General features: G+C 37.7%; 1 protein-coding gene across 2 annotated transcripts in view; it reads left to right on the top strand.

The window, feature by feature from the left end:
- Positions 1 to 20,337, top strand: part of ATAD2 (ATPase family AAA domain containing 2) — a 32,623-nt gene extending 12,286 nt beyond the window's left edge. The window contains exons 12-28 of one of the 2 annotated variants that reach the window (XM_067467308.1): positions 60 to 234; positions 310 to 398; positions 1,129 to 1,288; positions 4,016 to 4,106; positions 5,158 to 5,472; positions 6,985 to 7,111; positions 8,609 to 8,795; positions 9,900 to 10,085; positions 10,568 to 10,703; positions 10,805 to 11,001; positions 12,688 to 12,847; positions 13,036 to 13,158; positions 13,386 to 13,538; positions 14,819 to 15,220; positions 16,587 to 16,720; positions 18,002 to 18,130; positions 19,669 to 20,337. In XM_067467308.1, the coding sequence (XP_067323409.1) occupies positions 60 to 234; positions 310 to 398; positions 1,129 to 1,288; positions 4,016 to 4,106; positions 5,158 to 5,472; positions 6,985 to 7,111; positions 8,609 to 8,795; positions 9,900 to 10,085; positions 10,568 to 10,703; positions 10,805 to 11,001; positions 12,688 to 12,847; positions 13,036 to 13,158; positions 13,386 to 13,538; positions 14,819 to 15,220; positions 16,587 to 16,720; positions 18,002 to 18,130; positions 19,669 to 19,701 (2,797 nt within the window). In that variant the 3' untranslated portion in view covers positions 19,702 to 20,337. Of the gene's footprint in view, positions 1 to 59; positions 235 to 309; positions 399 to 1,128; positions 1,289 to 4,015; positions 4,107 to 5,157; positions 5,473 to 6,984; positions 7,112 to 8,608; positions 8,796 to 9,899; positions 10,086 to 10,567; positions 10,704 to 10,804; positions 11,002 to 12,687; positions 12,848 to 13,035; positions 13,159 to 13,385; positions 13,539 to 14,818; positions 15,221 to 16,586; positions 16,721 to 17,405; positions 17,511 to 18,001; positions 18,131 to 19,668 lie in introns of those variants that run through there. The other variant, XM_067467309.1, reaches the window with a different exon arrangement.
- The last annotated feature ends 2,070 nt before the right edge of the window (positions 20,338 to 22,407 follow it).

The raw sequence follows: 22,407 nt of genomic DNA on the forward strand, positions 1-22,407 counted from the left end.
GTATTTTAGAGGCTGAAGCAATTGTGTTAAACACAATTTTGAATTCTCAATTCTTTCAGGGGGTGCCTCTTCTACGGACCACCGGGAACTGGAAAAACCCTTGTTGCCAGAGCACTTGCTAATGAGTGCAGTCAGGGTGACAGAAGAATAGCCTTTTTCATGAGAAAAGGTGCTGACTGCCTTAGTAAATGGGTAGGAGAATCAGAGAGACAACTCCGCCTCTTATTTGACCAGGTAGTTTTGCTTTCTTTAGTCCTGGGTTATGTTCTGTGTGTTTTTATCCAGTACTTATTTGAGCTTTCCTTGTAGGCCTATCAGATGCGTCCTTCAATTATATTCTTTGATGAGATTGATGGTCTTGCCCCTGTACGGTCCAGTAGACAAGATCAGATTCACAGGTATGGACTTTGTATTTAAAAGCTGTAATTTTGGCCATTTGATTAATCATAATTTCTGATAAGTAATATAAAAATAATTGAATATATAAAGCTCCAAACCCAAGATGCCCTAGAAAATGCAGACACAGGCAGGAGTGCCTGGCAGTCTTTATAAATGCAGCATTTCTATTATATCACCCAATTAAGTTTAGCTCAGGCTATTAATTTGTGACCAAGTACAGATTTGCAGTTGCTATCCAGTTTAAAACTGGGGTGTCTTTACCTTTGTGGTATTGCACTGGAATTCACTACAACAGTAAATGTTTCAAACTTTCCAAAATTGCTATCCGGGGGGGGGGGGGGGAAGCATTTTTCTTGTATGAAATTCTAATATTCTATTGATTAGGGACGAGTCCTGAACTACAAATAATCAATTTCCACGGTAGTTTTTATGTTTACTACTTAAAATATTTTGGTTGTTCAGTTACTGCATAAACTTGGCTTGGAAATTCTGTTACTTGAACTGAAATGCTTTCTGTTGTGTACTTCATACATTTTATTTGTTGATTCATCTCCTCTTTACTGGCCCAGAAAGAAATGAGCCTCAGTGTTCTAGAATCAATTTTGGGGCACTTGGCTTATTCATAAAAATATGAGTAATGGCATCTTCTATTTGTGTCCTAGCTTATGCATGAGTTACAGATTCAAATAATAAAATACTTTTAAAAAAATTCACTGTTTTCCCCCTAAGTTCCATTGTATCTACTTTGCTTGCACTGATGGATGGCTTAGACAGCAGAGGAGAGATTGTGGTTATTGGAGCTACCAATAGATTGGATTCAATAGATCCTGCTTTGAGAAGGCCTGGACGATTTGACAGAGAATTCCTTTTCACTTTGCCAGATAAAGATGTAAGTAATTGTTATAACTTCAATGAGGTGTTGTTACAATGAGGAGGGGGACTTGGACACTTTAACCCACTGGAACGCTGGCTAAACCCACTTGTATTATATGGCTGGTATGATCATAAATGAATATCGGTGCTAGCCATTTTTAATGTAATTGTATCTTAATTGCTTTCAGGGTATGTGTTTTAATGTGTACTCATGTTTCAGTTTATTATGTCACTGCTTTACTGTGCATTATTCTGTATTATTTTTATGTGTTTGCACTTATTTGATGCATTTAATGTTTGCCTTTTTTGTGTGTAAACCGTACTGAGTCCCTTCCGGGAGAGAGGGCGGTCTAGAAGTAAAGTTTTATCATTTTTATTTTATTCCTAGAGCATTAAGGAAGTGTTTTAATTTTTATTGTGTGTAATTCCTTTTAAAATGGACATAGAAAAATGTAAGACATGGTAAAAGTATATTAAAAAAATTATTGCAGGAGAAAAATATTTTATTAACGGCTCTGAATGTGCTCATTTTTCAAGAGAAATCATAGCAATACCAAATTTGAAACTATATTACAATGCATTTCAACCAGGGAAATTTGTCAAGAATAACAAATATTGCTTGGGCAAAAAATGAAAAAAGTAAGGGCTAAAAGTTAGCAAGTATATTTTTAGATAAAGTTGCTAAAATGTAAAGATAGATAACCCTTTTACTGAGGGCTTAATTAAAATATGGTTCAAATATAAGAAATTACTTGCTCCATCTCCATTACCCCTTTGCCCATTTTTAGAACACCAATTTTTTAACAGGAAGATAGTCAGTTTAAAGGTTGGGAGGAGAAAGGGATTTATACAATAAACTACTTATTCTTATCACTAAACCCAACTCAAATGGAACAACTGAAAAATAAATTAATCCTGCTTGGTGACAATTGGTACAAATAAGCACATCACAGAAAAATATCCAAAAGGAATGCTCCCCCAAGAGCACGAACAGTTTTTGAATTAATTTGCAATGATAAATCAAATCAAAGGACAAGTCTCAAAAATATTTTGGGCAATTCAGTAAGTGAAATTCAGATCATTAAATGGGTTGAGGTTAGTATGGAAATTAGCTTAGGAAGTTAAAATAGAAGAGAAACAATGGGTTTCTCTTCTATTTTAATCTTTTCTAATTCAATTTGGAAAACCCAAGCATAGAAATCAGTCAGCACAACTGAGAGAAAATACTCTGAAAACTATGCATAGATTGTACTATTATCCACTCAAACTACTTAGAATTAATTATAGAATCTCTAAACTGTTTGAGAAATAGGGGATTGGAGCCACATGTGGCTAACATGCTGAAAAATATGGAGTTTTGGGGATGAACTGGATAAGCCAAATAATGGGAGAAATAATACACTTCAGGGAAGCTCTGTTAATGATCTCTGTATTCAAAAGTGAGAATAAGGTTCTGATAAATCTTATACTGCTCCTGTTATGAGCCACATGACTTGAAATAATGAAAACAAGGAAAAAGTGAGAGAATCTGAGAATAAGGAAGTGGTGAAACAAGATGTGGGCAATAGCTCTGTCGGAAATGTTAACCTATAAATTCAGATAAGCAAAAGGAGAATTGAAAGAAGCTTTCTTTATAAAACTTGGAAACCGTTCATTAGTTTCATGTGTAAAAGCAATGGTGAATTCAGATCACAAATATCCAAGAAAGATTGTGGTTGAATAATTTAAGAATACAGTACATTACAATAATTACAGGCAGTCATCAAGTTATGAACAAAATAGGTTCTTTAGGTTTGTTCTTAAGTAGATTTTGTTTGTAAGTCAGAATAAGTACATTTTAAAGTGTAACTCCAGTCATATAGTTATAGATAGATAGATAGATAGATAGATAGATAGATAGATAGATAGATAGATGGAGTCCCCGGTGGCGCAGTGGGTTCAACCCCTATGCCGGCAGGACTGAAGACCGACAGGTCGCAGGTTCGAATCCAGGGAGAGGCGGATGAGCTCCCTCTATCAGCTCCAGCTCTTCATGCGGGGACATGAGAGAAGCCTCCCACAAGGATGATAAAAACATCAAATCATCCAGGCGTCCCCTGGGCAACGTCCTTGCAGACGGCCAATTCTCTCACACCAGAAGCGATTTGCTCCTGACACGACAAAAAAAAAAAAAGATAGATTCAACAGAAAGGACGAAACAATGAAAATGAACAAAATTTGGCTACCATTATTTAAAAACACTCTAAAATCAGGACAGTAAATAAAGAGCAAAACTCAGAAAACAGGAGAATTCCAGACAGGGAATAATCAGGGCCAGCTAACATCTCCTAACAAAGAATTCCCCCCATGGAGGAAGCATCCAGGCTTTGAAGCTGCAGAGCTTTTCAGTGCTAATCAAGGTGGCCTATTGCAACATAGGCTTCCAGCAGACAAGAGTTTTTTCTCCCATCCTGGACATTCCACAGATATATAAACCCCACTTGCCTAATTTCCAACAGACCTCACAACCTCTGAGGATGCCTCCCATAGATGTGGGAGAAACGTCAGGAAAGAATGCTTCTGGAACATGGCTACACATCCCAGAAAACTCACAGCAACCCAATATTGTTAATGTTGAAAGCTATCTAATGGTCTATTTTTAAACACATTTGAATACATTGAAATGAAGATGTATAGATACAATTTTAATGTTATGTGGATTTATGTTGTTGTGATTATTAAACTTTAATTCATTTATTTCTAGGCAAGAAAAGAGATCCTTGAGATTCACACACGGGAATGGTCCCCTAAACCATCGCAAATGTTTCTTGAAGAGTTAGCTGAAAAATGTGTTGGTAAGAATGGAAAAGTCCAATTAATGGAAATGTATCTCTGGTGTTGTATTTTTGATCCGTTGGTTTGTAAGTTTGTTTTTTTATACTCTCATTGAAACAAATTATTGCTGTTTTTTTAAAAAAAAGAACAGCTGAATATTATAGTCAGGATTGCTTATAACACAGTAGGAAGCTGGCACTATCCAAGGACAGGAAGGAAATAATGGCTTGGGGGAAGGTTCGCATCAGTGCAGAAAAAAGCTGTGGGAAAAGAAGCATGATTTGCACATACCAGAAAGCAGTCCAAGTGGGACTGTTCCTTCACAGTGACTAAGGGACAGAGATGGAAAATAATTTTGCATTTCAAATGAGCTGAGATACAGAGCCCTTCAAGCCATGTTGATTCTTATATTAAATATATGTATTACTATAATATGGACAATACTTCCAAATTTTGACTGTTCTGTCACTGGACACTATTTGAAACTCCCTAAATCAGGGATGATAAGCCTGGAGATTTCTTTTTCCAGACTCCAGAGGCACCCTCCATTGCTGTTTCTGAGAGCATATATATCCATTGGGCTGTGTGGAAAATAACTTTCCAGCCCTCCAAAGTTTCCCATATTTTCCCCGAATACCTGAGGTACAGTTCATAGATTTTCCTCAATACCAGGTGCAATATTTTGCTTAATCTTAATGTAAACAACGCAATTAATTCCCAACATCTCTGTCTAGGCTTTCTGAGGTCTCCTAGAATATATATATTTCTTAGAAAATCCCTCTGATTTGAGCATCAAAGTTTTTAAAGGTTTGGACAAAACTGCCTGAATTACTTGGGAAAGAAGGAACTATCCAAAAGTTTGTATCAGATACTGTTCTCACAGGTCAAAAATGGATACTATTGTTAAGAGATGAAAACCATGCAATGTTGATTGAAATCGTATGAAAAAAATCTGCATATTCAAGTTCACATCTTTGATAGATGCTGTTTCAGATGAGAGGGAACCTTTTTGACTTTTGGTATGTTATAGTTGTATGGACATAACCCAGGCCTTTTGCTTTTCTCTTTTAGGGTATTGTGGTGCTGACATAAAGTCCATATGTGCAGAAGCAGCTTTGTGTGCCTTGCGTCGACGTTATCCTCAGATATACACCAGCAGCACCAAGTTGCAGCTGGATATATCTTCTATTAATATAACTGCTAAGGATTTTGTGGTGGCTATGCAGAAGATGATACCTGCTTCTCAGAGGGCGGTGACCTCACCTGGCCAAGCACTTTCTAACATTTCAAAACCATTGCTTGAAAACATACTTCAGAGAATCTTGGCGCGTGTACAGAATGTGTTTCCACATGCAGAACTGGCACAAAATGGAGGGGGCAAGTCAGGTATTTGCATATGTATTTCTGTCTACTTAAGGAAGATGTCTTACGTTCAGCATAAATGTATCATTGAGGTTAATTTAAAAAATGTGATATGCAATTATTGAAACATCACAGCTGTTTTCTATCCTATTAGACATTCACATATTTTTCCTCCTTAATCCTGCAAGTAGATATGCCAACATATTATAGAACTTGAGTTGCTTTAATCCTATAAGATGCAAGCCTAACCAGTTATGTGAAGCACAAAATAAGAAACTCTGTCAAGGTTATATTTCTGCTTGGCTGGAGGAGTTTTTTCCCCCTTGCTGCTGGGAAATGCGATCAGCTATCTATATGTCTACCTGGAAATTATTTTTACAGTGAGTGCCCCAGAACCTGTGTGTTGATACTGATTATTTGTAGGCTGGCATGCTAACAAATACACCTATATCAATGTTTCTGTTTACTTGGTTCTGGGAAGGAACAAGCTCAAATATATTTCAGAAACAACGGCAACTGTGTGGGTCCCATGATGACTATTACAGAACATTGAGATACAGGAACAGACAGCTGATCTCTTTGGACTGACTCCAGGCACTTAAAACACGCAACCTCTTTCCAGTTTTAGCTAGTTGACTTCCAACTGATTTCCCCGCAAATTGTTCAGATTACTTTATGATAATTGGAAAGAGGAGATGGGATAGTAGAGCTTTTCTGGTACTCAGAAGTGTTTGGCCCAATCCAGTCTTCTTTGACTTTCTGTGCCAAATCTTTGCCTCTTTCACAGGTGCTACATAATATATTTTGATGCTCAAGACAGAATGGAACTAGATATAGGCAGCAGATTGAAGATTAGGAACCCGGGCTGTCATCAAACAGTTGCAAAAGAATAGTGTAGGCATGTACTGTAATGAAGAAGCAAGATGTGTTAGCTGTTCTCACTCAAGCTGCTTTCCCTGAAATATTCAGTTCCTTTTACCTAAGAAATAAATATTTTGAAACATAGCTGGGAACTTGATAATGCATATGGAAGGATTAATACCCCCAGTGATGTTTGTTTTGCTGTCTATGACCCTGTTCAAAAGATTTCACCTCATTTTCTGTTCCTGGAATAATTGGAATTTGAAAAATTTGGATTGTTGTGGAAACAAGAATTGGTGATAAAGCTTCAGTGGGGACACCTTTTCCCCATAACAACTTTCAGGAATGAATTTTCCTTCTGGAGGGGAAGATTTCTCTCATTTCCTGTGGTCTCAACCCTGTTTGTAACTATGAGTAATTTGGAAATCAGATGTTTGCAACTAACTCAAGGTTGGCCTGTATTGTGTTTCATTGATTTTAAGACATCTTTAGAAATGTGTTTCTTGAGATTTTTAAATTATGTCAATTAGTCCACCTCAGAATTAACTGCATTATGGACTAAACTGCATGTCACCAGTTTCCAAACTGGTGAAGATAATAGAAATGTTACATTTTCATGTTTTAGAAGTATGTCATTACTGAAATTAAAATAGTGTTTTATTTTATTCTTCAAAGATTTTCCTAGTCATGTCTTGGATACTGATTTACTGTACAGTGATGAAGAAGGACCATCATTATTTGAAACGGGGCATTTGCAGAAAAGTTCTGATAAACATAAACACACTTTCCTTAATTTTAACAGGTAAGTGATATATTAAAGATGTAGCAAATAAAATAAATCACCTTCATTTTCATTCATAGAGTGTTTAATGTTTTAGTATACAGGCAGTCCCCAAATTATGAACAAGATAGGTTCTGTAGGTTTGTTCTTAAGTTGAATTTGTATGTAAGCTAGAACATGTACTTTTTAAGTTAACTCTGGCACTGTGTGTGTGTGTGTGTGTGTATATACATACACATACATACACACATACACACTATTTTGGATAGCAGAGAGGAGGCTTTACACCCCTGTAGTGTTTGCTTTGCTGTCTGTGGCCATGTTCAGAAGATTTCACCTCACTTTCTGTTCCTATGACAATTGGATTTTGAAAAATGTGACTTGTGATAGCAAGGATTGGTGATAAAGCTTCAATGGAGATATCTTTTCCCCATGATAACTCTTTCAGGGGTGAATCTCCCTTCTGGGGGATAGATTTATCTCATTTCCTGTTGTCTCAACCCCATTCTTAACTATAGTTGTTTGTAAGTTGGATGTTTGTAACTTGGGGGCTGCCTGTACTTGGTGGTTATTTGTATCTCATGCTCCCCTGTTGGCTCCCAGTGGTGTAGCGGGTTAAACCGCTGAGCTGCTGAACATGCTGACCAAAAGGTTGGCAGTTCGAATCCGGGGAACGGGGTGAACTCCTGCTGTTAGCCCCAGCTTCTGCCAACCTAGCAGTTTGAAAACATGCAAGTGTGAGTAGATCAGTAGGTACTGCTCCTGCAGGAAGGCCACATGACCTTGGAGGTATCTACGGACAACCCCAGCTCTTCAGCATAGAAATGGAGATCACCACCACCCTCCAGAGTCGAACACGGCGACTTAATATCAAAAGGAAACTTTTACCTTTACTATTCTCCCCTGCAATCAGACTTCAAAATAGATCACTTTTTTCTTTGGGCCAATGTGTGTGCTGTATAGAAATGCGAAAGCTTAACAGCTCTGTAGTGGAACAGAAGTCTGAAATGGAAAACCCGTGCATTGGTGGCAAAGTGTCCTACTGATTTTTGCCCTTCCCGTGTATCAAGAACTCTTCCTGTGCCTCCATCTGTTGGTTCTTGGTGTATGAATGAGGGTAAATTTATTGGAACAGAACAAGCAAAAGTTGGAGAAAGAGATTAATTTTTTTCAGACAGATGAATTTTTTTAAAGGCAAGAGTCATGGATGTTTTGGTAATTTTGTTCAAATATTCTCTTGTCCTAAATTACCATTTGTTCTTTTCGCACAATTTTTCATAGCAGTGGAAAATACGTTAAAAGTCATGCAAGTGCTTGATACAATTAAAAATGTATATCTCAGATGACATAATACCTATTTATTTCTATTATTATTGGTATGAGGTACTATACTCAGATTCTTCTGAGCATGGGAAGAAGGAGGCTGAAATTTGGCACTGACCTTGTAGCAGACATGATTGAAAACTGGGATTAAAACTAGAATTATGTTTAACCGGGATGCTAATTTCTTTTTTGTAGATGTGCCTATGACCAGCCAACATCCTACCGGCCAAGGCTCTTAATAGCAGGAAAACCAGGATTTGGACAAGCTTCTCATTTGGCTCCAGCAGTTATACATGCTTTGGAAAAGTTCACTGTGTACACACTAGATCTTTCCATTCTCTTTGGAGTGAGTGCCAAAACACCTGAAGAAACATGTGCACAGGTATTTTAATTTGCTTTGATCTTACTTTGTTAAACTATAATTATATTTCACTTCAATAGTACACTAAAACATAGATTGCTGTGGCCTTCCATCCACAGAGATTCATACTTGCTTAGTTTAGCAAGGATCTTGCATCATGGTCCTTCAAAAATGATCTGGTATAATTTTTATTTGTACTGCCTACCTGTTATTATAGACTAATTAACAGTTTGCATTGGATCAAAAGCACATTTGATTTCCGTGGAAGTAGCTACCGGGAGATAGTGAAAGGTTGTTGTTGACGTGCCTTCAAGTCATTTCTGATTTACAGCAACCTTATCACCGGGTTTTCTTGGCAAGATTTGTTAAGAGGACATTTGCCTTTGTCTTCCTCTGAGGCTGAGAGAGTGTGATCCAACAGTCTTCCATGGCTGAGTGAGAATTCAAAATTCTGGTCTCCACTGGTAGTCCAGTGCTCAAACTATTCTGCACTGGTTCTCAGTAAAATATTAGATAATAAATAATTTGAATTTAATTCAGCTTTAAGTTTAAAATGAGAAGTTATGGAGACAGTTTTTTTCTTGTAGTCATGTACTTCTTAAAAATATTGTTGGTAGTTATTGTTTGGTGTCTGCTGAAGTGTTGCCGTTAGTGATTTTGTCTTATTTTGAGTGAGGAATTTATTAAATGATTGATTGACAGCTTTAGTTCAATAACTTTTCTTCCTTTATTTCTCGCACTTCTACCCCGCCCTTCTCAACCCCCCGAGGGGTTGTTTGTTGTTGCCTATATTGTATTTTATCAAGGATGCATATTTTCTTAGTTGTTTTAGTGACCTTGTGCAAAAAAGGAAAAATATATCAAGACTAGTAGAAAGCAACCTTTGGATACCTGACTCTAGTGACCGGTGTCCCGTGGTTTTGTGCAGATAAAAACATCTATATTTGTATGTACAGCATGTTCCTTGGTGAATTTGAACAGAAAGCCAGAGCTGTTGCCTACTTCTCACAATTGCTAGAGAATATAAAATGCATATTATCAAGGAAAGGGACAGCTTAATGATTGATAGATGAAGGAAGATGTCTGTTCCTGTCATTGTAGATAAATTTTCTTTTTTTTTTCTAGTTGATCTGTGAAGCCAAGAGAACAGCACCAAGTATAATATACATCCCAAATGTTCATATTTGGTGGGAGACAATCGGACACATTTTGCAAGCAACATTTACTTCATTGTTACAGAACATTCCATCTTTTGCACCAGTTTTGCTCCTTGCAACATCAGATGTACATCATGCAGCTTTGCCAGCAGAGGTACTTGATATTCGTTCTAATGGTATTTTTAAATCCATAATGCTTTATCCGAAATTGCTAAATTGTTTATCTTGATAATCAAGACCAATGATGAAGAAGTGTATTTAAAAAAACAGTTATAGCCCTTCTAAACATACATTCTATTTCTTACTAAAGTATTGAGTAGATATTATTGCATTGTATTTTTGCATTGTTGCCCTATGTTTCTATTTGTATTCCCTGCTTTTCAAAAGAATGACATTGATCCATTGCCATCTAAAGCTCTGAGGCCACAATCCATCTTGTGATATAAATTTCCAAATTGAAACTAGTATGATTCATGTCGCTCCAACTTCTGTGTTGAAGCTGTTTTCCCTTTGTCAGAGCCATTGTACTAACGCAATCCTGGAACTTTGGTCTTATTTAGCATGTGATGACCACTCTTCTGCTTTTCTTAACATGTTTCATTTTGTGGTTGTTACTCCTTTTCATTTTTTTTAAAGGTACAAGACTTATTTGCCAAAGATTATGGAGAAGTTTTTGATGTCTATCCACCTAATGATGAAGAGAGAAGAAAATTCTTTAAGGATTTACTTCTTCACCAGGCTGTTAAACCACCTACATCAAAAAAGAAAGCAGGTTAGGATGTGCAAGCAAATGTCTGTACAGAGCTTTTGTTTTGTTTGTGTGTGTTTTTTTTAATTGCAGTGAAGCTGCAAACTCCTAATCTTTGTTTTAAGTTTTGCAGAGTTTAGAAGTTCTTCCAGTAGCACCAGCCCCTGAGCCAAGGCAGTTATCGGAAAAGGAGGTCAAGCAACTTGAGGAGCAAGAGGAAGATACATTACGTGAACTCCGTATTTTCTTAAGAAGCATTACTCACAGGCTTGCAGTTGACAAACGTTTCAGAGCATTTACGAAACCAGTTGACTTGCAGGAGGTAACAGCTAAAATTTTATTTCACAAAAATAATAAGATTGCATTGCATTTAAAACATGTCTTCTGATGCAAGCATTGGCTGATTTAGTTGCCTTCAATAAAAACTATATCATTTTTCCTAATGTGAATATAGTCAACAGGAAAAATAATGTGTTGCTGAAGGCCTTTATGGTTAGAAATTCCTAGGTTGCTGTGAGTTCTCCACGTTGTATGGCCATGTTCCAGAAGCATTCTATCCTGCCTTTTTGCCCACATCTATGACAGGCATCCTCAGAGGTTGAGAGGTCTGTTAGAACCTATGGCAAGTGAGGTTTATATATCTGTGGAATATCCATAGCAGAGCACCTGATGAACCAACCTGGACACAGTATAATATTTGAGAACACAGAAATGCTGGGTCACTCTTAACAACTACCATGTCGGACTACTCAGAGAATCCATTGAAATCCACAAGCATGTGGACAATTGCAACAGAAAGGAGGAAACCATGAAAATGAACACAATCTGGCTACCAGTATTGAAAACTTCTTAAGATCAGGACAGTAAATAAAGAGCAAGACTCAAAAAGCAGGAGAATTCCAGACAATCAATCAGGACCAGCTAACACTTCCCAACAAAGGATTCCCCCAGGCAGCAGCCAGTCACAATTTGAAGCTGCAAAGCCACTACATGCTAATCAAGGTGACCATTTGCAACATTCACACTCGCCTCAAGCAGACAAGAGTTCTTTCCCCCACCCTGGACATTATTCCACAGATATACAAACCTCGCTTGCCTAGTGTCCTACAGACCTCACAACCTCTGAAGATGCCTGCCATAGGTGTGAGCAAATGTCAGGAGAGAATGCTTCTGGACATGGCCATACAGCCTAGGAAAACGCAGCAACCCAGGAAAATTAATGAAATCCAATCTAAAGTGAGTACTTCATTTCACTGAAATTGAAGTAATTTTAGAAGGTAAAATGTGATTGAAAACTGGAAATCAACATTGCCACTTCTTTCTCTTGACATTGGATCTGTCATGTGGATCTAATTTGGAATATGTATTCCTTGTCAAAGTTAAACTTTTAAAGTGGATATAGGTAAATTTTGAGATGCCTTTCTGCTTGCAAGAATACTACAGGTCTCTTCTCTATATTGCTTCAGCTTTCATCTTCTCAGGATGGTTGGGGCAGTCAATTGAGTTCAGCCCCCACCTGCCAACTGTACTGGCAGGAGCTCATGTTTTCTTTCTGTTTGACCATTAAGCTCCTTTGCCTCTTCTACTAGTTTTTATAACCCTACCTACCAAGCACGTTTACTCAGATGAGTAAATAAGACAAAGGTAGAATTAGGATAACTGATAGTTTAAACAAGATAAGGAAGCAAAATGTACAAATATGGAAAAAGTTAAAATTACCTTGGTGGCAGACCAGCTGATCAAAGCACAAAGGAAAGGAAAGAATATTCAGATGACTGCCAACCTGCAAGTCACTGATGAAAGCAAAACAAATTACCTTTGAAAAACTTAACTGAGCTCAAGCAATAGTGAGGTAGGTAGCAAAAACAAAACTAAGAGCAGTAAGATGGGAATGAAAAGCGGCAAAAGAAGAAAATTACAGTAACAAGAAAAAGGGAAGGGTATGATTAAGCTCCATTACGACTGATCTAAGTAAGATGCTTTAAGCTTGCTTTTGTTATATTTCTAGGTACCAGACTACGTTGCAGTTATCAAGCAACCAATGGATCTTTCCACTGTTATTTCAAAAATAGACCTTCACCAATATATGTCTGCCAAAGAATACCTGAAAGATATTGATCTTATCTGTAGCAATGCTTTGGAATACAATCCAGATAGAGACCCTGGAGGTGAGCACCTACATACAGTTCTAATACAAACGTTAGAGAAGTAAAAAAATAAATTGTTTTGTACAAAACATACTCACTTTTAAATACATGGCCACTGCAATAGGGCAGTCTAATAAAAAATAGTCTAATTGTTTCCCTGAACAGCTGTTTAACTGCTATAACGTTGGTCTTCTGCGTGTCATGTTTAGATCGCCTTATCAGGCACAGAGCATGTTCTCTCAGAGACACAACCTATGCGATAATTAAAGAAGAAATGGATGAAGAGTTTGAACAACTTTGTGAAGAAATTAAAGAATCTCGTAAAAGGAGAGGTGTGTGCCATTTCTTGTAATTTAATATGTTAAACATAGCAACTATGATAATAATCCCTTTTGCAGATATAGTATGATGCACAAATAAGAATATTTTCATCATATTATCTTTCTTGTGTGTTTTCAAGTTGATTCTAACTTAATGGCGACCTTAAGATGATCCCAAGAGCCAATATAAACCAGTAATGTTTAGTAAAAATTCTTATAGCAGTTTGTTTGTTTTAAAGGTTGCAGTTCTTCTAAATACGCTCCATCTTACTATTATGTAATGCCAAAGCAGAATAACTCCTTAGAGCACAAGAAATTGGATTCTGAGGTTAGCGAGAAACTAAGAAACCCTCCAACACCTTTGGATTCTAGTTCTCCCTTGCATCCTAATAGTAAGTGCTGTTTTATTAGTATTTTATTTCTTGGTAAGTTTTTCTGAAGTGTTGTCAAGCTGTATTATTAATATCTTGAAAATTCCAGTTTTTCCCCATAAAAGAAAAAAAATATTGTGTTCTAAAATGGTACCAAATTGCTCACAACTACATTAGTTTGCCTTTCCCCTGCATCCAGAACCCTGATGAACACAATGCAAAAGCAAAAAAACAAAACAAAACAAAAAACCAGTCCCTCATACATCTGCCCCATAGTTATTGGATTGAATAATAATTTGGGAGTCTGACATTTAAGAATTCTTCATGATATTGTTGTAGTTTTCTTGACTTCTGCACCTGTGTTGAGCTTTATTTGGAAAGCTTAATAGTTCAGGAAGACAGAGAAGAATTTGGCAGATGTCCCAAGCCACCCACTGATCTTGATTGCTCAAAAAGGCAAGGGTTATATTATTTCACTCAACCGGTGACAGATCAGGGAGTGCCCTTGTCTACAGCAGGCAAGCCCAGCTGGCTTCCCCCCATCCCTCTTGAATGCGTCTAGTTTTGTTATTTGGTTTTGTCAGTTGTTTCCTTTACTTAGGGAGCTTGATGCTTGTGGGTGAAAAGCATTGAGTTACCTTCAGGCTGAGAAAGGCGGGATAGAAACACCATAAATAAATGAATTATTGCCTAGAATGTCACCTCTTCCCACAATTGCTCCTCTTAAAATAGATAACGATCTCCATTTGACACGGGATTGCCTTTTTGCTTCTTTTGGGTGATCCTGGCACTCCACTGTCATGGAGACATGACAGCCATGTTTAAATATTTAAAAGGAGCAGCCTTGTTTTCTATTGTCTTGGAGACAAGCCATTGGTTCAAATTACAGGAAGGGCGATTCCACCTGAACATTAGGAAGAACTTCCTGACTGTATGAGCTGTTCAGTGGAACTCTTTTCCTCAGAGTGTGGTGGAAGTTCCACTTTGGAAGCTTTTAAACAGGCTGGATGGCCATCTGTCAAGGCAGATTTGATTGTGCTTTTCCTGCATGGCAGGAGTTGAACTGGATGGCCCTTGAGGTATTTTCCAATCCTTTGATTCCACCAGGCATCAAGGAAACAAGGCTTTATGCTTTGACCTCAGACTCTTCATGCAGTGGATTGAACGTTCTTTAAACTGAGGTGCACATCCCATGAATTGCATGGGTCCCAGGAACCTGTTGCATTTATCCAATGTTCTAATATTCCTTGTTTTTTAAGAAAGGAGAAACCCAAGTAAGTTCGTTTTTACTCCTTATGTAGCGTTGTCCAAAAGAAAACTGCGAAGAAAGAGACTATGGTGCCAGGGTAACCTAAGTAAAAAGAGGAAGACTTCTCATTTCAATAAAGAGAATAAAGCTCCCAGAGAAGAGCAAGATGAAGCAGAGAGTGATGGAGAAGAATGTCTAGAAAATCACAATTCTAGCATGGAACAAGCTGGAGCTGAAGTGATGCAAAGTCCAATAGTAGAATCTCAGGTTGTGTTTCCAGCGCAGTGCAGCAGTGGCTCTGTGGAATCTGGTACAGAGAAAGATAAAGAGCAAGCTGCTGATAATGGCACTAAGTGTCGATCGGAGAATGGCAATAATGATATTGAAAGCTCAGAACAAAGCAAAGGATGCAATGGGAATGCACTGGATCATCCATCGGATAAAGATACTAATGGTAAGTGGAAAGTCATCTGTTGGCTTATTTGGGTACACGGTTTTTCTTGGTTCTTCTTTTCCTGGGCATTCTGGTCCTCTTTTTCTGTGTAAGTGGCTATAGGATAGATTGCAGCCTGGTAGACAAAATAACTGTGAAAGGGGACCTTAAAGCAAACTGTCTTTGCTTTCCAAATCTATCACATATACCCTTCTTTTTTCAATGCAGAAAAATGCAATTAACCTGTGATCAGTAGACCATCTACAACTACCTACAAGCTTTTGCACCAAACCTTAGGGGCTCTTCCTCTTAAAGAGACTTCTTCTCAGGCTCCCGCTTTATCTGCCACTTTTCTGGCCGAATTCCCTCATTGTCACCTAGTGGCCCAATGTGGTACTGTAGGCTATGGGTAGATTTTAATTAATTGCAATAGTTAATTCAAATTGTTTTAAGAAGGAAGTATGCAGGTTAGATTTGAGATGTCTAAATTCCATGTTTCCCTCAGTTATGGTAGAAACAAATAGAGTTATATTACTATATTTCATTATAACATTTCTTACTGTGGACCAATAGCTCCCAAATTTTAGTTCTCTCTTTTTTACTTTGACTCTCAGAAGCCCTAAACAGTTTGATAAACAGCTGGGAATTCTGGCAATTGAAGTCCAAATATCTAGTGAAACCAGAATTTGGGAATCACTGCTGTAGATCATTATATTCCCTGTGTGTCACCTGGTATGTGCTTGTGGTAGTTCGCAATTTGTTTTTGTTCCTCAGGCATGGGCAGACTTTGGCCTTCCAGGCATTTTGGACTTCAATTCCTAACAGCCGGTATTGTAGGAGTTGAAGTCCAAAACAACTGGAGGACTGATAGAGATCACAGGTATCAAACTCAAGGTCCATGGGCCGAATCCAGCTTACCATGTCATTTTATGTGCCTTCCCCTCCAGATGCTGGACTACAACTCCTTTATTCTGCATCATTATCCATCATGACTAGATCTCATTGCAGTTGTGATACAATAACATCTAGAAGGCTGTAGTTTGTTCTGTTTAGTCAAAATAGTGTGGTTTGGATTTTTAGATACAAGGCTTGCGGATAGGATACCTGATTTTAAAATTCCCTTTAACCATTCTTCAACCTCAGCCACAAGTGCTGTTGGGCTGCAATTCCCATTATCCCCAGTTTGTAGGGTGGATAATCAAAAGTGATGGGAATTGTCACTTGATAACATCTGAGGACCCAAACTGGGTAAAAACTAAAGAGCACTGCCACTGTGTAAAAAAAAAAAAAAAAAGGTAGTTGGCCCTCTGTATTCAATGGCCCTTTGAAGGCCACCATAAGGCTGGTGTGGCTCTCGATGATCCTGTGTTTGGCACCCTTGCTCTAGATACATGTTTGCTGCGCATGACCCGTGCTCGGCGATCTCAGGTGGAACAGCAGCACCTCATCAGTGTTGAAAGAGCCATGGAGATTCTCACGGAGCAAACGCCTCCCCTGGTTGTGGATCATCAAAAGCTTGAGGTACGTCCATAAATTCTTCTTTTTCTATGCTGGAGTAATAGTAATCAGTGAAGGCAAATATGTAATTAATGCTTCGTTAGGCTGAAATAACATCAGCCTCTGATGGAACTGGTGCCTGTGTTTTAAGCGACCTCTTTTAAATAAATTCTGTGTGTGAGTAAATTTCATGCTTTCATTACAACCAGAACAGTGCAATTCTGTTGCCTGCGCACACTCATTCCTATATTTGCCTTGTTCTTACTGTGTTCTGTAATCTGTAGTTCAGGCTAGTGTTTTTATCTGGATTGTTGTATTTTACTTTGTTCTTATTTTAATTGTGTTTTTGTTTTAATGGATTGTTTTGCTTTTATGTTTTGTGGGCATTTTTACCAATTTCTAAGCTGCCTTGAGTCCCTTCAGGGAAATAGTGGCAGGGTATAAGAATAAAATTATTATTATTATTATTATTATTATTATTGAGCCTTGACTATAATGTTAGTGGTGCTGGAAATCAAGACACTGGGAATTTATGTCTGCAGCACATTATCATTTCAATCTGGTTTCAGGCCTGGTTATGGAACTGAAATGGCATTGGTCGCTTAGTGGATGATCTACAAAGAGAGCTAGACACTGTTGTTGTTGTTATATCTTTTTAAAAACTGAAAGAAAAACACCGGTGTTTTTTTTAATTCCCCTTTCCCCCCAGGAATTGCTGGAAACAGTTATTCAGAAAACCAGAAATTACACTATACTTCAATTAATAATAATAATAATAATAATTTATTTATTTATTTGACCCGTCATATGACCATTTCAAAAATAGAACACGAGTAAAAAAAACAAGGCAAAAAGGAGGACAGCAGCTGACCTTCTATTTACAGTCAGCATCTTATTTTCCTGGTTCTTATTTCAGGAAATCTGCTCTTTTCTTGATAGCTTTCAGAATAAAAAGGCTTACTCTGATTATGATGGATCTTTCCTGTCCTTGCAAGAGGGATGTCAGAAGATCGTTTCTGTTAGGGGATCTGCAGTTGGATAATATTGGATGTAAATATCTGTCTCGCGATTCAGTGTATGCAGGGCAGTCAATTAATAAATGTTCAATATCTTCCACAGTTTGTTCTCCCCAAACGCAGAATCTCTCACTTCTTGGGGTGTTACAGTAGCGTCCGGTTTGCATCATAATACGAAGTTGTTCAAACCTAGCCGTAGTATATATTCTTCTTAGACCAAGTTGTTTTTGTATCTTTTAAAAACTTAAAGAAAAACATTGGTGTTTTTTTTATTCCTCTTTCCCCCCAGGAATTGCTGGAAATAGTTATTCAGAAAACCAGAAATTACACTATACTTCAATTGGAAAAACTTTATGCCTTGCTCAGCCAGTGTATTTATCGACATCGCAAAGACTATGACAAAACCGAATTGATACAGGTACAGTATTTTACATAGATGAATTCTAAACTTGTGCCTTTCACTGTACTATTGCGGTTCCTACAGTCTTTTTAAAGTAAAAGTCATTTTAAATGTAAGATGAGGTCACAAACATATTGGAACATTTGGCTCCATGTTTTCATTTTCAGTGGATGCCATAGTAATACGCCAAGTCCTGCTTTTCATGTTTCTGGTGCTTGGTATTCATGTTAGCTTTTGTGTGGCTCCATGTTAATACAAGCAAAAGATTTTCTGAATTATTAAATATTAATCCATTACAAGGAAGAAATCTTAACTTAGAATTGTGTTACTAAAATCCAGTATTTGCTAGTGAGAGATACTTCCAGAATGTATTGTCAAAGGCTTTCATGGCCAGAATCACTGGGTTGTTGTAGGTTTTTTCGGGCTATATGGACATGGTCTAGAGGCATTCTCTCCTGACGTTTTGCCTGCATCTATGTCAAGCATCCTAAGAGGTAGTGAGGTCTGTTGTCTGCTGGAGCTAGGTGTGAATGTTTCAACTAACCGCCTTGATTAGCATATAATGGCCTGACAGTGACTAGAGCAAACTTTTGTTGAGAGGTGATTAGATGTCCTTGTTTGTTTCCTCTCTGTTGTTGTGCTGTTGTAATTTTAGAGTTTTTTTAATACTGGTAGCCAGACTTTGTTCATTTTCATGGTTTCCTCCTTTCTGTTGAAATTGTCCACATGCTTGTGTATTTCAATGGCTTCTCTGTGTAGTCTGACATGGTGGTTGAGAGAGTGGTCCAGAAAAAACCTACAACAACCCACTACTTTCAGAATGTTGTGTCATTTTAACATAGCAGATTGGAGGTTTCTGATTCCATAACAAGTGGGCCTTGGCTGGGAATTTTTTCCCATTTGCTAAACAACAAAATTTGAAAGAGTCATGACTACACTCCCTCATGAATGTCGTTTGGCTTTCTAGCTTCATTAAAAATTGGAGACAGTGCTCTCATTATTTCCAAAGGAAGCATTGGTCCATATAGTGATAGTCTTTATGATTCAGCCAGTTTTCACATTATATCAGTCTCTCAGCTGTGTGTATATACAATAGTGAGCTACTGTCCAGCAGTTTTAGTTCACATTGAATGGAAGCATAAGGGACCAATGTGTTCTTCCCACTGGATTACTTTGCTTTTGTCCAACCTGCTTTACTAGGAGCCCCGGTGGCACAATGGATTAAACCCTTGTGCCGGCAGAAATGCTGGCCGTTCGAATTTGAGGAGTGGGGTGAGCTCCCAACTGTCAGCTCCAGCTTCTCTTGTGGGACCATGAGAGAAGTCTCCTACAGCATAATAAAACATTTGGGCATCCCCTGGGCAACGTCCTTGCAGACGGCCAATTCTCTCACACCAAAAACCCACTAGCAGTTTCTCAAGTCGCTCCCGACACTAAGAAAAAAAAACCTGTTTTACTGCAAATCTGCCAATGTCATACCATCAGAAGATAATTCAGTAAGAAGCTATTTAGAAGAAAAGTGTATTTATTTCCATGGTGCCTTTTTCTCTTTTCAGGAAATTTCAAGAGAAATTGCAGCCTTTGGTTAGTTCTACTCATGAAGTCTTCCAACTGTTGACGTTCCAGGCAATTAATTTGAAGCCGCATGTCTCTATGCAGTAGATTTCAGTAATCAGATGTTCTTGTTTGTACACAACATGGGCGGGAAAGCCATAGCTTTGGCAACTGGAACTAAAGAGGTCAGGTGGGCTCACCATTGTGCCTAACTCTTTTCATAGTGTGTGTTTGGATTTTTCCTTCTTTTGAAAATGTATCTTTTGGAACTACTTGGTGCTAATATGTTTTGAAAATAGAATATCCCCAAATGAGTTTTAATTAGGGGATTGAGTTTTGAAAATATGTGTACATAGCACCATTTTCCCTCCTGTAAATTTAATAAAAATAATAATTTATCCAAAACAAATCATGTAAATACGTTGTGTCTGTATTTTGAAAAAAATGCATTTGATATCTTGATATTCCATATGGCTGTAGACCAATGACAGAATATTTCAGTATTCTCATTTCCTGTATTTTCAAAAACATTCTGCCTTCTTTTTTATCACTACTCTAATTTTTCTATTGTTGGTGTAACTTACATCAACTCTTCAGTGCTCTCAAATGTTATGTAATATATACTTTGTGTTAAACTTCAATGGACAAAATAAAATTTATATACTCTTTAACATTGTTTGAGTAGCAATTCTTTTCATTGCTGTTGTTTAGAGCAGCATGATCAGGGAACATGCTGAAAGTGCATGGCAAATGCTAGTGGATCCTATATGTAAGAATGCTAAAAATGCCAATGATTATATTTATATTTTAAGGGGGAGTCAAAGAGGGGCTTTAATAAAAGAAGCTGTGAAAAAGAAAATGAAGAGCACCAGATCTCTAGAATGTCTGGGTGTCATTCATACCTCAAGAACAGAGTTTTACATAAGCATTAGATCGCCGATGGTTCATGGTTGCAACAAAATTTATAACTTAGGAGCACAAATATGATGTTGATCTACTGCATATTGGGAGATAAAGCCCCTCATACCACATAGTTTAAGATGCACATTTGGTTAGACAGGAGAGCTAAGGAAACTCCTAAAGGTATGACTGCATTCGGTATAAAATAGAACTGGCAAATAAAATGAGAACACTTAAAATTATTTAGACCATTAAATACACCAATGGGGCAAAATATGGTTGGAAGCAGGGAAACTCTTTAAAGCAGTGGTTCCCAAGCTGTGGTCTGTAGACCACCAGTGGTTTATGAGAACTAAAATGTGGTCCACAGCCTCACTGTTACTACACTGTTGCAACAAGAGCAACTGGTCTCACAAAACACTTATAATGCTGGGGCAAGAGGTATTTTGGGAGATGAGAGCCTAACTACCCACAAAAGGCATGACAACAAGCCTCCTGACTGCTGCTTCTCCCTCCCCGAGGAGCCGATCCGTGTGGCACCTGTGTCTTCATTTTTAGGCCTGTTCCTGGTCTTTTTTGGGGTGCTGATTCATAAAATGGCATTAGGTAGACCACATGAGCTCTAGATTATTAAATATGGGTTTCTGTGGATGAGCAGATGGCGACTACTGGATGGCATATGTTCTGTATCGGAAATTAGAGCTGATGTGGTCTAGCCAATGCAAATTTCTGAATCAGCACCCCAAATAACCAAACCGAATCTAAAGTTGACCAAAAACTGATTTGTAACCCTTTTGGTACTAATGTCGGAGAGTGGTCACTGTTCAAAGTGATCCCTGGTCAAAAAAAGGTTGGGAACCACTGCTTTAGAGTCATGGCATTCACAGATTCAACCATCCATAGCTTGAAAATATTTAATTCCAAAAATCCAAACCTTGATTTTAACATTTTACTATTGAGTTAATGCTGAACTTTGCTCGTTCTATGTGTGAAAAAGAAAGCCAGGAAGAGAAGGGATTATGGTTAACATTACATGTGTAGAGATGCTTCTGGGCATGACTTGTTTACCAAAATTTGGTGCCAGAGGTAGAAATAGCATGGGAAAAGGTGATATGTCCCTACAATTCAAGAAAGAAAAGTGCATCATATTACAGCAAACTTTTAAGTCAAAACTATTACTATATGTGTGTGAAATGAAACCATATTAAAAGCTTTGGAAGAATTATAAAACATCGTACTCTAGATACTAGGGATGGCTTTTTTTCTTTCACTGTTCTTAGGATCTATATTTTTGTCCCATTTTTATATCTGTATGATTAATAACAGGGGGCATGACCTTGGAGGCATTTATGGACAACGGCGGCTCTTTGGCTTAGAAATTGAGATGAGCACCAACCCCCAGTCGGACATAACTAGACAATATCAAGGGGAAACCTTTACCTATACTGCACACAGACTGCTTCAACTTCTCAAAAATTTCACTACCTTTCCAGTGCTGATGCTGCTAAATAAAAATTTCAGCTAGACGGAGAACAAAGAGGCTGGAAGTATAAAAATAATGTATTAAAGGGGGCTTCTTTGATGGTGGTTATGCCTGTTTTGTTAATTATATTTTTACTTTTTGTATGATATGAATTTTAAAACTATTAATTTTAAACTTCCTGTGATGTCTTGAGTCCTGGACTGGAGAAAAAGATGGGACGACAACTTCCGTCAAAATGCTTTATATTATATATAAATAATCACAAGACATGTGTTTTGATGCCTGGAGCTTTTTCCTTGCCCACGTGAAATCAGTACATCACTGTATCTCTTTCTTCATGTCCACATGCAGATTGTAA

Source organism: Anolis sagrei, chromosome 4 (assembly GCF_037176765.1).
Source record: "Anolis sagrei isolate rAnoSag1 chromosome 4, rAnoSag1.mat, whole genome shotgun sequence".
In the NCBI taxonomy this organism is placed as follows: Eukaryota; Metazoa; Chordata; class Lepidosauria; order Squamata; family Dactyloidae; genus Anolis; species Anolis sagrei.